This window comes from Hylobates moloch, unplaced genomic scaffold, assembly GCF_009828535.3.
Source record: "Hylobates moloch isolate HMO894 unplaced genomic scaffold, HMol_V3 SCAFFOLD_14, whole genome shotgun sequence".
NCBI classification, from domain to species: Eukaryota; Metazoa; Chordata; class Mammalia; order Primates; family Hylobatidae; genus Hylobates; species Hylobates moloch.
The window spans coordinates 46,587,676-46,602,538 of NW_026652289.1; the positions used below are offsets into that span (position 1 = coordinate 46,587,676).

Here is a 14,863-nt window from a genome sequence, read left to right on the forward strand (position 1 = left end):
AAACAGAAGAGAGTATTTCTCCCTCGACAAACCAGCTTTGGTTTTCAAAATGGAAGCAAGAATTTGGACACTGAGAGATGGATGTGATAGCATACAATAGTATGAATGTAAGTTCTACATAATTGCAGAAAATTGATTTTCTCCTTATAAATATGCCTATGCTCATATGCCTGGAATATTTATTATCTGTTATGGAATATTTGATAACATTCTAGCAGTGTCTTTAAAACATCATAATCTTTATCATCTGTTTTTAGTGTTTTATGATACTTATGGAAAAACAAACAAGAAAAGAAACAATGCTGTCCATGTCTAACAATACAGTTTGGTTATGTGGCAGCTCGACTATTGCCCTTGTTAGATGTTTCCTCAGCTCACTTTTTATGTCTAGCCACTAAAATCTGGTTAGAAAGTTTATTCTCTTCCAAACAGATTTAAGTCCAAGAAGTGCCTGCATGCACTTGCCCACTATTTGTATACACAGCTCCAACCCATTTTAATATAGTGAGCTGTTCTAGGTTCTTCTTTGAGGACAAAAGTCTTGAGTTGCTTATGCTAGTTCTTTTTCCTGGTACTTGGGACTGCTCCCTGTGGTGTCTTGTGGTACCAAGGAATTGGAAACTACTTTTAGAAAGTCAGGGGACATCATCCTCGGCCTCAGCTTTTTCAATCTACATATCACCAATCTACTCCCATGATTTTAATACTACCTGTAAGATGGTGACTCCCAAACTTGAATCCCTACTTCAGACCTCCCTTCGAACACCAACCCACATATTTATCCGCCTGCTAGACATCTTTATTTGGATGTCCCTCAGATAAATGAAAAGTTAGCATGCCCCAATTAATTATCTCACTCAGACTCACGTTCCCCAGAAAATAACACATCAACAAAGTTTCTATTATGAATTTGGCATCTCAGGCTAAGGTTCTGTTTAATTGACTTTCTCTTCCTCATTTCCTTCTCTCCTTTCCAAGTGGTTTTCAAATACTGTTGATATTACCTTCTAAATATTAATGTCTTCCTTCTTGAAGCAAATATGGAATGAATGGCAACCTGATAAAATTGTCAAAAATAAGAAAAAGAAAAAAGAAGAGGCCACAATGTAAAATAAACGTCTATAAGGTCTGTAGTGCTATTCTCTTTCATTCTTGATATTTGTAATTGGTGTCTTCCCTCTTTTCGTTTATTAACTTTATTATCTTTTAATAGAATTAATTTTTGGTTTGTTTTTCTCTATTATTTTTCTGTTTTCAAATTTATTGATTGCTGCTGTTATCCTCATCTATTTCCTTCTACTTTGCTTTGGATTTAATTTGCTCTTATTTTTCTAGTTTCATGCAATGAAGGTTTAGACTATTGATTTAAGACTTTCTTTTCTAATATGAACCTTAAATGCTATATATTTTCCGCAAAGCATTGCTTTAGATGCATCTCTCAGATTTTGATGTACTATATTTTCATTTTCATTAAATTCAAAATATTTTCTCTTTTGTTACTTTTGCTTAAAGCCATTAATTATTTAGGATTTTGCTGTTTAATTTCCAAATATTTGGGAATTTCCACATTTTTTTCTATTATTGATGTCTAATTTAATTCTATTATGATCAAAAACACACAATGCATGATTGCAAGTCTTTCATATTTGTTAAGGTTTGTTTTATGACTCTGAATATAGTTTATCTGGATGAAGCTTTCATGTGCACTTGAAAAGAATATATATTCTATTATTGTTGGCAGAAGTGCTTTACAAATGTCAATTTGGACAACATTGTTGATAGCGTTGTTCAGGTCTTTATATCCTTATTCATTTCCTGTCTATGTTCTATAGATTACTTAGAGACAGTGTTGAAGTCTCCAACTACAAATGCATATTTTTACATTTCTTATGTTAGTACTATAAGTTTTTGCTGCTTTGTATATTTGAAGCTTAGGATCTTGTGTTTGGGAAATGGAAGGTGGGTGTGTGGTGGTTTCTCTGTTGTCCCAGTCCAGCTTCAATCTTAGGCAGGCCCTGTGCCCATGGGCCTCAGAAGCAGGGCTCTCTCAGTGCACCTGCCTCTTCACTTGATGTAGTAGGTCTCTAATTGTTGGTCCCAAGACAGTTTCCTGTTCTTTCTTCATGTTCAAGGTTTGGTTTTATTTTGCTTCTTCTTGTTGTTTTTCCTTTATCTTTCATCAATTTGAAATACATCTTCACCTATTCCTTGGGGTTGTCAGAGTGGTGCCTTTCCTGCAGTGGATTAATGCTTTTGCTCTGTAGGTTAGAGGCATTCAAATGGAGCTTCCTGCTTTTTTTTTTTTTTTTCTTTTGCAACAACCACCATTTTTCTCTCCATGCCCGCACTACGAAGGAAACTTTCTGTGGTCTCCAGCCTTTCTCCCAATCTTTCTGATGATCACACAGTGAACATCCATAGGGAAGAGTCTATGAGTAGTTTTGAACTCTCCCTTTAGTGTCTGAAGTTCTCAGAGCTTCTATACTCTCGCAGTAGCTAATACTCAAGTCTTCAGCAATTAAAGATGTAATGAATTATTTTATTCACTTGTGTAACAGCTAGTCTTCATTCCATGCCCTGCTTTGGGTGAAACACTGCTTGCCTCCTGTCTCAACTGGGTGGAAGTTGTTTCTCCTCAAATGTCAGGCTAATTGGTTAACCTGTGATCTCAGCTTTCTAAAGGATTCATACACATTTATGATTTTGTAGATTATCTGGCTTTTTCTTATTGTTACGCTGGGAACATAATCTTTCTGGCCTTCTGCATCCTACAGAGAATCTGAATATTCTGGATTTTCTTTATGGTGAGGTTTAAAATTACACCTTCAATTCTACAAATTCAATTTCCTTTATAGATATAGGGCTATTTTGACTTTTTATTTCTTCTTGAGTTACTTTTGGCAAATTGTATTTTTCAAACAATTTATCCATTTTATGTATATTGTAAATTATTGGCATATTTTTAAAAATAATATCTTTTTAATGTGTGAAAAATCAATCTTTGAATTTTAATCACAATATTTTGTTCATTTACACTTAATGTAATGATCTAGCTGGGCTTAAGTTGACTGTATTGCTATTTGCTTTTGATTTTTCCCTTCTTTGTTCCCATACCCCTTATTTCTTGCCTTCTTTTGTATTAATAAATGGCATTTGTATTATTCCACTTTACTACTTTAACTTTCTATATTTTAAAAATAAAAATGAATTTTTGACTTATTATGAGATTTTTCTGGCTCAGACTTAAATGGATATTTTTACCACTTCTAGCACCGAAGAACCTGTAAGCAATTTAATTCTATTTAAATCCTCTTGCCTTTTGTACTACTGTTCTAACGTAATTTACTTTTCTATTTGTGCAAAAACATAATATAGTAATTTTGACTTAAGTTGTCAATATTCTTTTATATTTATCCACATATGTACCCTTTCCGTGTGCTTCATCCCTTCCTGCATTTCATGCCTCTATCTGGAATAAGTTTCCATTTAACTGAAGAATTTCCTTTAAAGCTTTTTGTAGAAGGTATCTCGGCTTTTTCTTTTTTTGTCTAAAAACATTTTTAATTTGCTTTAATTTTTAAAGGCTATTTTTACTAGATATACAATTCTCAGATTTGCTGGCTTTAAAATTCTAGATCCTCTCACACCTTCTGCATATGGTTTCATCCTTCTGCATATGGTTAGCCAGTTTTTCCAGCATCATTTATGGAATAGGGATAAACAATTTCCCCACTGTTTATTTTTGCCAATTTTGTTGACAATCAGGTGGTTCTAGGTGTCTGGCTTAATTTCAGGGGTCTCCATTCTGTTCCATTGGTCTATGTGTCTATTTTTGTACCAGTACCATGCTGTTTTGGTTACTGTAGCTTTGTAGTATAGTTTGAAGTCAGGAGATGTAATGCCTCTGGCTTCATTCTTTTTGTTTAGGATTGCCTTGGCTATTCAGGCTCTTTTGGGTTCCATATAAATTTTAGAATAGTTTTTCTCTAATTCTGCAAAAAAATGATATTGGTAATGTGTAGATTGCTTTGTATAGTATGACATTTTAATGATATTGAATCTTCCTATCCATGATCATAGAATGCTTTTCCATTTGTGTAGTCTATGGTTTCCTTCTCCATGTAGAGACCTTTCACCTCCTTCGTTAGATGTATGCCCAGGTACTGTGAGTGTATGTGGCTATTGTAAATGGGATTGTGTTCTTGATTTGATTCTCAGCTTGAAGATTATTGGTGTATAGAAATGCTACTGATTTTTGTGCATTGATTTTGTATGCTGAGACTCTGCTGAAGTCATTTATTAGGTCCAGGAGTCTTTTGGCAGAATCTTTAGGGTTTCCCAGGTATAAATTACATTGTCAGCAAAGAGACATAATTCGACTTCCTCTTTTCCTATTTGGATGCCTTTTCTTTCTCTTGCTTGATTGCTCTGGCTAGCACTTCCAATACTATGTTAAATATGAGTGATAAGAGTGGGCATCCTTGTCTTGTTCCAGTTCTCAAAGGGAATGCTTCCAGTTTTTTGTCCATTCAGTATGATGTTGGCTGTGGGTTTGTCATAGATGGCTCTTATTGAGTTACGTTCCTTCAATGCCTAGTTGTTGAGAGTTTTTATCATGACGGGATTTTGGATTTTATCAAATTCTTTTTCTGTATCTACTGGGATGATCATATGATTTTTGTTTTTAACTCTGTTTATGTGGTGAATCACATGTATTGATTTGCATATGTTGGACCATCCTTGCATACCAGGAACAAAACCCACTTGACTGTGAATTAACTTTTTGATGTGCTGCTGGATTTGGTGTGCTAGTATTTTTTGAGGATTTTTGCATCTGTGTTCAGGGACAATGGTCTGTAGCTTTCTTTTTCTTTTTGTGTTTTTGTCAGATTTTGGTTATCAGGATTATACTAGTTTCATAGAATGAGTCAGGGAGGAGTCCTTCTTCCTCAACTTTTTGGAATACTTTCACTAGGATTGGTACCAGCTGTTCTTTCTATGTCTGGTAGGATTCAGCTGTGAACCCATTTGGTCCAGGGCATTTTTTTTTTTTTTTTTTTTTTTGGTTGATAGGTTTCTTACTACTGATTCAATTTCCTTACTTGTTATTGATCTGTTCAGGATTTCTGTTTCTTCCTGGTTCAATCTTGAGAATTTGTGTTTCCGAATTTATCCATTTCCTCTAGACTTTCTAATTTGTGTACATAGAGAAGTTCATAATATTCTCTGAGGATCTTTTGTATTTCTGTGGGATCAATTGTGATGTCACTTCTGTAATTTTTGATTGTGCTTATTTGGATGTCTTTTTTTGTTAATCTAGCTAGTGGTCTATCAATCTTGTTTATCTTTTCAAAAAATGTACTTTTTGCTTCATTGATCCTTTGCATGGTTTTGAGGGTCTCAATTTCATTCAGTTCTGCTCTGATTTTAATTATTTCTTCTGCTAGCTTTGGGTTTAGTTTGTTCTTATTTTGCTAGTACTTTTGGTTGCAAGGTTGGGTTGTTAATTTGAGATATTTCTATCTTTTTGATGTAGGCATTTAGCATTATAAACTTTCCTCTTAACCCTGCTTTTGCCACATCCCAGAAGTTTTGGTATCTTGTGTCTCTATTTTTATTTATTTCAAATACTTTTTTTTTTTTTTTTTTTTTTTTTGAGACAGAGTCATGCACTGTTGCCCAGGCTGGAGTGCAGTGGTGCAATCTTGGCTCACGGCAACTCCACCTCCCGGGTTCAAGAGATTCTCCTGCCTCAGCCTCCTGAGTAGCTGGGATTACAGGCACCCACCATCATGCCCAGTTAATTTTTGTATTTTTAGTAGAGATAGGGTTTTGCCATGTTGGCCAGGCTGGTCTCAAACTCCTGACCTTGTGATTCACCCGCGTTGGCCTCCCAAAGGAGGAAAGTGAGAGTATCTTCCCATTGTGACTTCTCTTCAGCTGTAGAATTGTTTTTAAATAGGTTATCTACAAAACCTGCAGCACAATCATACAGAGTGTGGAAGTACAACCTTGGCTCTTAGTGTTTTTGTTGTCTCATGTCTGAAAATCTGAAATACAAAATATCACCTTTGCTGACTAAGAAAGATCAGTAGTGAGAATGCCAGAGGAACTCAAAATTCCTTATCCTTGAACTATAACCATAGGAGTGGAAATATCAGAATCTACAGGAAACCCAGGTCATGGAAAGCTAGTAGTGTTGGTATAAGTGTGTGTGTGTATTGTGTGTACATGTTCCCAGCATCAGGGGACAACGGTATTACTGGTATTTTTCTTATGGATCTTGTAGAAAAAAAGAAAATCTTACTGTGATTGTATAAGAGACCAAATACAGTGGCTCATGCCTGTAATCCCAGCACTTTGGGAGGCCAAGGTGGGCGAATCACAAGGTCAGGAGTTCGAGACCAGCCTGACCAACATGGTGAAACCCTGTCTCTACTAAAAATACAAAAATTAGCCAGGCGTGTGGCACGCACCTGTAATCCTAGCTACTCAGGAGGCTGAGGCAGGAGAATTACTTGAACCCGGGAGGCAGAGGTTGCAGTGAGCTGAGATGGTACCACTACACTCTAGCCTGGGTGACAGTGTAAGACTCAATCTCAAAAAACAAACAAAGAAAGAACAAATTCATTTTCATCAATTATTATTTATGCCAAATTTGGCACGGTATATTTTTTCCTGTGCATATCAATCTATATATCAGCAATTACTCTATGCTACATTTAATTATAATACACTTCTTCACCATTCACATAGTCTTCGCAATTTGTTCTTTGTGTAGTATGTTATGTGCTCAAAGATTTAAAAAACAGAAAAAACATTTTCTTGACCTCCCTAATGGGTAGGCTGATAGATGAAAGTATATTGATATCCTGCACTTTACTTACTCGTTGAATGGGTAGGCGTGAAATTTAAAGATAAAATAGGCATTTAACTATTACCTAAATAAAGTATGAATCATTACTTTGATTATTGATGGCATCACTCTTACAAAAGTGTTTTATATTAGGACATATCCATTCAGCTATTTTACATAACCAATGGAAAAATGTACTCCTATATATGTAATTACAAATAAAAATATATAAAAGTAATATCTACTATCATAAATCAAAATCAAAATAGGCCTAAAATAGCCTATTTTTAGGCCAGGTGCAGTGGCTCACACCTGTAATCCCAGCACTTTGAGAGGCTGAGGTGGGTGCATCACCTGAGGTCAGGAGTTCAAGACCAGCCTGGCCAACATGGTGAAACCCCATCTCTACTAAAAGTACAAAAATTAGCCAGGCATGGTGGCGGGTGCCTGTAATCCCACCTACTCAGGAGGCTGAGGCAGGAGACTTGCTTCAACCCAGGAGACAGAGGTTGCAGTGAGCCAAGACTGAGCCACTGTACTCCAGCCTGGGCAACAGAGTGGGACTCCATTTTGAAAAAAAAAAACCAAAAACCTATGTTTAAAAAACAAAGACCCCATTCCTCAAAAGTACTAGCGTATTTTAAAATCAGGTTTTTGGGCCATGCGTGGCTCATGCCTTTGATCTTAGCACTTTGGGAGGCTGAGGTTTGTGGATCACTTGAGGTCAGGAGTTCGTGACCAGCCTGGCCAACATGGTGAAACCCCATCTTTACTAAAAATACAAAAAATTAGCTGGACGTGGTGATGTGCACCTGTAATCCCAGCTACTTTGGAGGCTGAGGTGGGAGAATTGCTTTAACCCAGGAGGTGGAGGTTGCAGTGGGCCAAGATCACACCACTGCACTCCAGCCTGGGTGACAGAACGAGACTCTGTTGCAAAAAAAAACCAAAAACAACAACAACAAAAAACAGGTTTTTGGAAGGAAGAACATACACGGCCCAACTTGTACTCCTCTAAGTCAGTTGCCTGCAAAGGGAAAGTATTCTCACCCTTCCACCATCCCGGAATTCTCAGAGGAACAGGACTCCTATGTGGTAGTCTAGCACTGTCTATCATGGGGTAGATAAGCTTATCTAATTCTGAGGTGCAGTATCAGGAATCGTCTGCTTACAGATGAAAGGTTCATTCTCTACTTTGTCCTTTATCAGTGTAAAAGCAGTATTTTGCTTCTCCATCTGGCAACTGTTTTGCTTTATAGTTTGGTTCAGGACTTGAATGGAGAAAAGCATTGCTATTTATTTGACCTCAAAGATCACAATACTCTTGGTAGAGTTTCAACTTTTTCTAGGATGGGAAGACAAGAACAATGCCAACTAAATATGACATGAAGTGACAAATGTGACATAATGCTTGTTTAATGGCATCCTTTGTTTTTCATGTTTTGAGACAGAAAACTAATAAAGTAGATGAATTTGGATGGGAATGTGGGTCTTTTACCTCTCAATCAGACAAATGGCCTATTTTCTTTTGTTACTATGCAATACTATTTTGCCAAAGAGAGAAATGTTCTTTCCTAAGCCATGGAGGCTAAGTTTGGCAGCACACCAAAGTTATAATTTGATATTAGATGTTAAAGCTGGAAGTGAGTTTCAGTTTTTTGGCTCCTTCATCTATGAAATGGCAAGTTACCTTTATAGGTTGGGACAGTGTCCAACGTTCCTTTTTTAACTTGTCTCTCCAAAGGCCGGACTATCGCCACAGGCTGCACTTTGTACCAATTAAAATCCCGTTTGTAGGTAGTACCAAGATCAATCTTCCCTTGTTTTGGTTTATATTCTTCTGGCACATGGCGAGGCTGTTTAACTATTTCATAAGGACAATAATCCGACCTGAAATATATAAATTTGAAACATAGCCTCACAAGCTCTTTTATTTCTAATCATTTCAATGAAGTATGGAAAATGTCAAGGCTTATTTTTTTTTTTTACTGGAAAAGTCTGAGAAGATATTAAAATGGTAATAGTTGATAAACTACTTGAAAGAAGTAACTGAATTTCTTATAAGGTCCTATCCAGTGGCTAAATATCTTGAGAAAAGTAAATATATCAAAAATCCTCGTTTTTAAAACATCATTACAATAGATCTCAGTTAATTGGATCTTCAGTAAATAATATCCTCAAGTAATTGATTTTTTTTCTAACCTGGAAGGAAATTTCAGGTAAAATTTACTAAACCTGAAAAGTTTAAAAAATATATTCCCCCGAGTCCACTTTGTCCAAGTCCTTATTCATCTTACTTAAAGTCTCTAGCAAACTATTTTGGCATACTTTCTTCTTTTTGAATTCATGCTATTTTCTCGCTTATTGTTAAATGATTAGTAACTCTGGTCTTTAGACATAAATCACATTCAGATTATAGATGTAAGTGTTCCTCATCTTTGGATCTCCCAGAAGTCCTTGTCATGGATGGATGCCAGATGGTAATGCAGCCAGCCTGGGCACTATATAACATTATGTGACAGACGCAGTACTGAGACACTGAGGTAAAAACTGAGGAATGGAGGAGACCACAAACTTAGACTGATCAGACCGCCTAGGTCCAAATCCTGGCTCTGTCATTTACTAGCTGCAGGACCTTGGATAACTTCATTAACCTGTTTATGCCCCAGTTTCTTTATATACAAAATGGAACAATAATATCTTCTATCTCACAGAGTTGTTTTAAGGATATACACACGTGCTTTGAAGACTGCTTGGTACAAAGTAAGATCAATATGGTAGCCATTACTATTACTACCCCAAGACTTCACGGATTGCTTTTTTCTTCTGGACTCTATTGACACATGACTCATTTTGTGATTAAACTATCTTGTATTAACCAATATTTGCTGCGTATGTCTGTAAGTTCCCCAAAGAAACCCAAAACCCTCACTGAATTCTTCTATTCACAACATAACTTCTTAGACTAATTAACTGCTTTCTCACCCGCTCCAATCCATTTCAATCTGGTTTCCAGCACTGCCACTTCCCTAATACAGCTCTAAGGTTCACAAGGTCTTCCATGTGATTAAATTCATCGAACATTTTTAGTCCTCATCTTACTTGACCTCTCCAACAGTGACTGACATTATTGTCAACACTGTCTGTTTCTAGGAAACTTTCTCTTCCTGACTTCCTGATTATTTCTTTCCAGTCTCCTATGCAGCTTCATCTACCTCTACCTGGTCATTAGATACATGTTAGCGTTTCTCAAGACTTGGACCTACCTACACATTCTTCTTCTCATCCACTGTTCACTCCTGAGGATAACTCTCCTACTCCCACATCTTAGATCACTACCTAGATCGAAATAACCCTCAAATTTACATCTCAGCTTAGACCTCTTCTCTGAGCTCCATACCAGTATCTACGATGGTCTCTTGGATTATTCAATGGCAACTCAACTTAGTATGTCCCAAATCAACTCGCTATTTCCCCTCAATAAATGCGGTCCTTTTTGTGTGTTCTCTATTTAAGTGAACACTATCACCATCGTTTCAGATGCATAGTCAGAAATCTAGGACTCACCCTTTATACCTCAATTCTCTCCCCTATCTAGTCCATCATCAACTACTGTCAATTTTGCCTCATAAATCTCTCTCAAATCTAACCACTTTTCTCCACATCTGCCACCACCATAATATGCAAAGTTTTTGCAACAGCTCATTTGAATCACTTTAATAACTTTCAAAACTCATTTACCCACATCTACTCTAGTTCTCCCTCCAATCTTTTCTCCACATGGCACCTGAAGTAATTCTTTCCCATGTAAATCTGATCAAGTCATTCTTGCCCTCATCTCCCTAGCCTCTTCCTTACCTTTCTTCCTCCCCAAGTCCACCCTCCACTCTCCACCAAAAAAAAAAAAAAAAAAACCTTCATGGCTTCTTATTACTGTAAGGACATAGACCACACTGAACATGGTTTAAAGGCTCTGCCTGGCCTTCTTCACTAGCCTCAACTCTCACTGTGCTTCCTCTTGCTTTCTCTGCTCCACCTGGCCTTCTTTGAGAATTTTCTCCTTTCCATGCTCCTTCCTGCTACAAGCTACTCTCTCTCTCTCTACTTGGAATGCATTTCCTTCCCCCTCTTAATCTAGTTAATTTAACATCCTTCAGGTTTTGACTCATTTTTCTCATTCCCCTGATAAAGTCAAACTCTTTTTCTGCTTGTCAAGGTATCTGTGCCTGTCCTTCATAGATTTTATCACTGTTGCAATTTTAGAGTTATTTTGAGTAATGTTTTGATTGCCATTTCTAATAGATTGTAATATCTGTCAGCACAGAGATCATGACTGCTTTTGGTCACCACTGTATCCCAGGTGACTAGTATAGTGCTTGATGCTTAATAAATGCTTAATAATTTTTTATTTAATGAAGAGTAGTAGAAATCACATACCTCTGCTTGTCAAGACATCTGAGTTGTTCTTTGCTCTTCCCAAATACGAACTAGAGGGGGATAGGCTAAAATGCAGTCAGGAAGTGAGAGAATCAGGAAGGGAAATGCAAAGAGTAAGCTCAGAACTCTCAGTTTCTCTGGTTAGACAAGTGTTAGAAAGTATACCTCCAAACCCAAAGCCGCTTCCTATGGAGGAGTAGTAGAGGGTGAATGCAGTCTTATTCATCTGATATATCCTGAAATATTTGATGTGTCTAGAATCCTACTCCTTGAGGGCAGGCTTCCTGCCAACTCTGGCAGTCATCTAAGCGAGCTACAACTGTACTGCTATAAAGGATCCAAAATCTTTTACAAGTTCAGACACCTCTTTACACAGTCACGTCCTGTACTATACAAAGGTACAGAATGCTTGTTTGTACAGATAAATCCACTTTCTACTGCCCAGTCAACACAGCCAACATGAGAGAGTCAAGCAAGAGTTTCGAGCTCCTAGATTATGACTCTTAGAAATACTGCTAGTTTCCCAGTGAAAATATAAAGAAAAGATCCAATGTCTTACTAAGTGAAGAGATGACACTTTAAGAAATGAATATTTTAGTTTTATTGGCATATTTGGACCTTTGGGACATTTCTTGTTTTTGTTTTTTTTTTTAATTATTAAGGCTTACTTGAATAAGTCAACAGGGGAAATCCAGAATTGGAAAGCAACTGCCTTTTAAAAGAAAGATATGGCAGGTTAAATTTTCTCAATTTCTACATTTAGAACTGGTTAAAAGCAAAATCTTTGTTTCAATAAACACAAATATTCTAAAATTTATTTCAAATCTCTAATATGAACCATTAAGGCATCAAGAAAGAAATATTAATAAACTAAAGTGAAGAAAAAAGAACAACCATTCCCATTTAATCAATCTCAACCAGTTATTCAATTTCTTCATCTCATTTATCATAATCCATAATTATCTTACTTATTTATCTGATATTTTTATTTCTGGACTTTCCTACAAGACTATAAACAACAATAAAGCAAAGACCTCTGTTTTATGTCCCATGTCATCTTCAGTGAGCAGTCCAGTTGCTGACCTACTGCACTGAATCAGTGGCAACAGAATCAACAGCAATGCTGGTTAAAAATGCAGTTTCCTGAGACCCATTCTATTATCTCCTGGCTCTTTTAGATGGAGCTCTGGAGTCTGCAGTTTTAACACTTCTAGATTGCACTACTGCATACCAAAATCTGAGGACTAAGTAAAATCTTCCATCTGTGGAAGAGCCATACACCTACACAAGTAACTAGAGTCACCAAAATATTATTACTGCAAGGAATGCCTGAAATGTTAAAAATATAAATATTAGACTAAAAGTTTGAAAGTCTCCACCTTTGCTATGTAAGAATGAGCTGCATCTGAAATGAAAATAACACCAAAATCTAAAGTTATTACAGAGCATTTTTAAAACTCTAAATTATAGAAATATGATGTCTGAGTTCCTTGAAAGCAGGAACTTCAACTTGTGAAAGGAAGATAAATCTTGGAGTCCTAAAATCACTAAGCTAAGGGGAAAAGTCAAGCTGGGAAATGCTTAGGGCAAACCTGTCTCCCATTCTATTCAAAGTCACCCCTCTGCTCACTGAGATAAATGCATATCTGACTGCTTCCTTTGGAGAGGCTCATCAGAAACTCAAAAGAATACAACCATTTGTCTCTTATCTACCTATGACCTGCAAGCTCCCTCCCAGCTTCGAGTTGTCCCGCCTTTCCAGAACGAACCAATATTCATCTTACATATATGTTGACTGATGTGTGTCTCCCTAAAATGTATAAAACCAAACTGTGCTCTGACCACCTTGGGCACATATTATTGGGACATCCTGAGGCTGTGTCACCAGCACGTGCCCTCAACCTTGGCAAAATAAACTTTCTAAATTAACTGAGACCTATCTCAGATATTTGGGGTTCACAAACTTATTGACATTTTTATACTTAAAACCAAGATTGTGCCTTGAATATAGTATACACATTAACAGTGTAAATAAAATAATGAGTAAATATAATACTTAATCCACCTAACTGACAAAAATACAGAGAGATCAAAAAAGGTCAGTCCAAATGAAAAGTATAGACTTAAGACGATTTTTGTTCATCACTCACTGAACAAATATTGGGTACCTACTATGTGCTAGTAGGCATTGTATTCGTTTTCTAAAAATAGAATGCTGAGATAACAATAGACTTAGTTTCTGCTTTCATGAAACACTGAAACTAATCTAATGATAAATAACAGGAAGGTGCTTTGGGAGCTTACATAGAAGAATTTTACCTAATCTGAAAACTGGATGAAGTATCAGAGAAGCCTTTTTCAAGTGATAATTTAGTTGAGATCTGCAGATTGAACATTAGCTAGGAGAGGGAAGGCAAATTGCAGGTAGGGAAAATAGTATCTTGGAAGACTCTGAGACAAGGAAACCTGGCACTTTTCAGTGAAATGAAAAATGGCCCATGGGATGGAGCATAAAAGAGTGAAAAGGACACTACAGTGAAAATGAATTAGAGAAGTAAGTAGTGAGCAAACCATGCCTCTACATGGTTTTGGTAAGGATTCTGGTTTGTGTTAAACACAATGGGAAAGTTTAAGAGTATTTTAAGCAGAAAAGTGATAGGATTTGGTTTGCATTTGGGCAGGCTGAAGTATTAAAAACAGATCAAACTGCAAAAACTAGAGTAGATTCAGATATTATACTTAGAAAGCAACTGCATTCCTCTAGGTCAGGCTTGTCCAACCTGCAGCATATGGGCTGCATGCGGCCCAGGATGGCTTTGAATGAGGCCCAACACAAATTCGTAAACTTTCTTAAAACATTATGAGATTTTTTGTGTGTGATTTCTTTTTTCTCATCAGCTATGGTTGGTGTTATTGTATTTTACATGTAGCCCAAGACAATTCTTCTTCCAATGTGGCCCAGGGAAGCCAAAAGATTGGACACCCTGCTCTAGGTGGTGGTGACAGTGGAAAGTAGGTAAATATGAGATATTTTAGGAAGTTAAAAAAAAATAGAACTTTTTATATCTCTTTTTTCTTCTCACACTTTGTCAACCTAACTTAATTCTCATTTTTCTGTTTTTTTTTTCAAGTTGTGACTTAACTAGTCTCTTGCTTATTAGATTGGTTCAACTTAAATCAAGAAAATAGTAATTTAAATAGCTAGAAAACTTTATTGACACCGGAAGAGTTGAGAGAAAAATAAGTAAAGCAAACAGTTACTAAATATTTACTTAAATGTAGTTATTCCTTCCATTTTACCACGGCATGCTCGAATTTCTTGCTTGGGTTTAAGACTCTGAGGTGGAAGAACATTGTCATACATAGGATATTTTTCCAAATATTCAGTTGTAGGGCAAAACACCCCAGAATTTTCATAAATCCTCGTGGTTCCACGTGGACAATGATGTCGCCTGTGCAAAAAATAAACTGAAAGATTAACCTTAAAAAACATTTTGTGTTATAGCTGCATTTTAATCAGAGACCTCTAATAAACTCACAATTTCTAAATTCTAGAGCTTTACTGAAAAA

At 36.5% G+C, this 14,863-nt stretch overlaps 1 protein-coding gene across 1 annotated transcript in view; it reads right to left on the minus strand.

The window, feature by feature from the left end:
• LOC116481696 (stabilizer of axonemal microtubules 2) overlaps positions 1-14,857 on the minus strand; it is a 38,469-nt gene extending 23,612 nt beyond the window's left edge. The window contains exons 1-2 of the mRNA XM_032174472.2: positions 14,566-14,857; positions 8,547-8,746 (exon numbers count right to left, since the gene is read on the minus strand). Of these exons, the coding sequence (XP_032030363.1) occupies positions 8,547-8,746; positions 14,566-14,786 (421 nt within the window). The 5' untranslated portion in view covers positions 14,787-14,857. The remainder of the gene's footprint in view (positions 1-8,546; positions 8,747-14,565) is intronic.
• Positions 14,858-14,863: the final 6 nt, after the last annotated feature.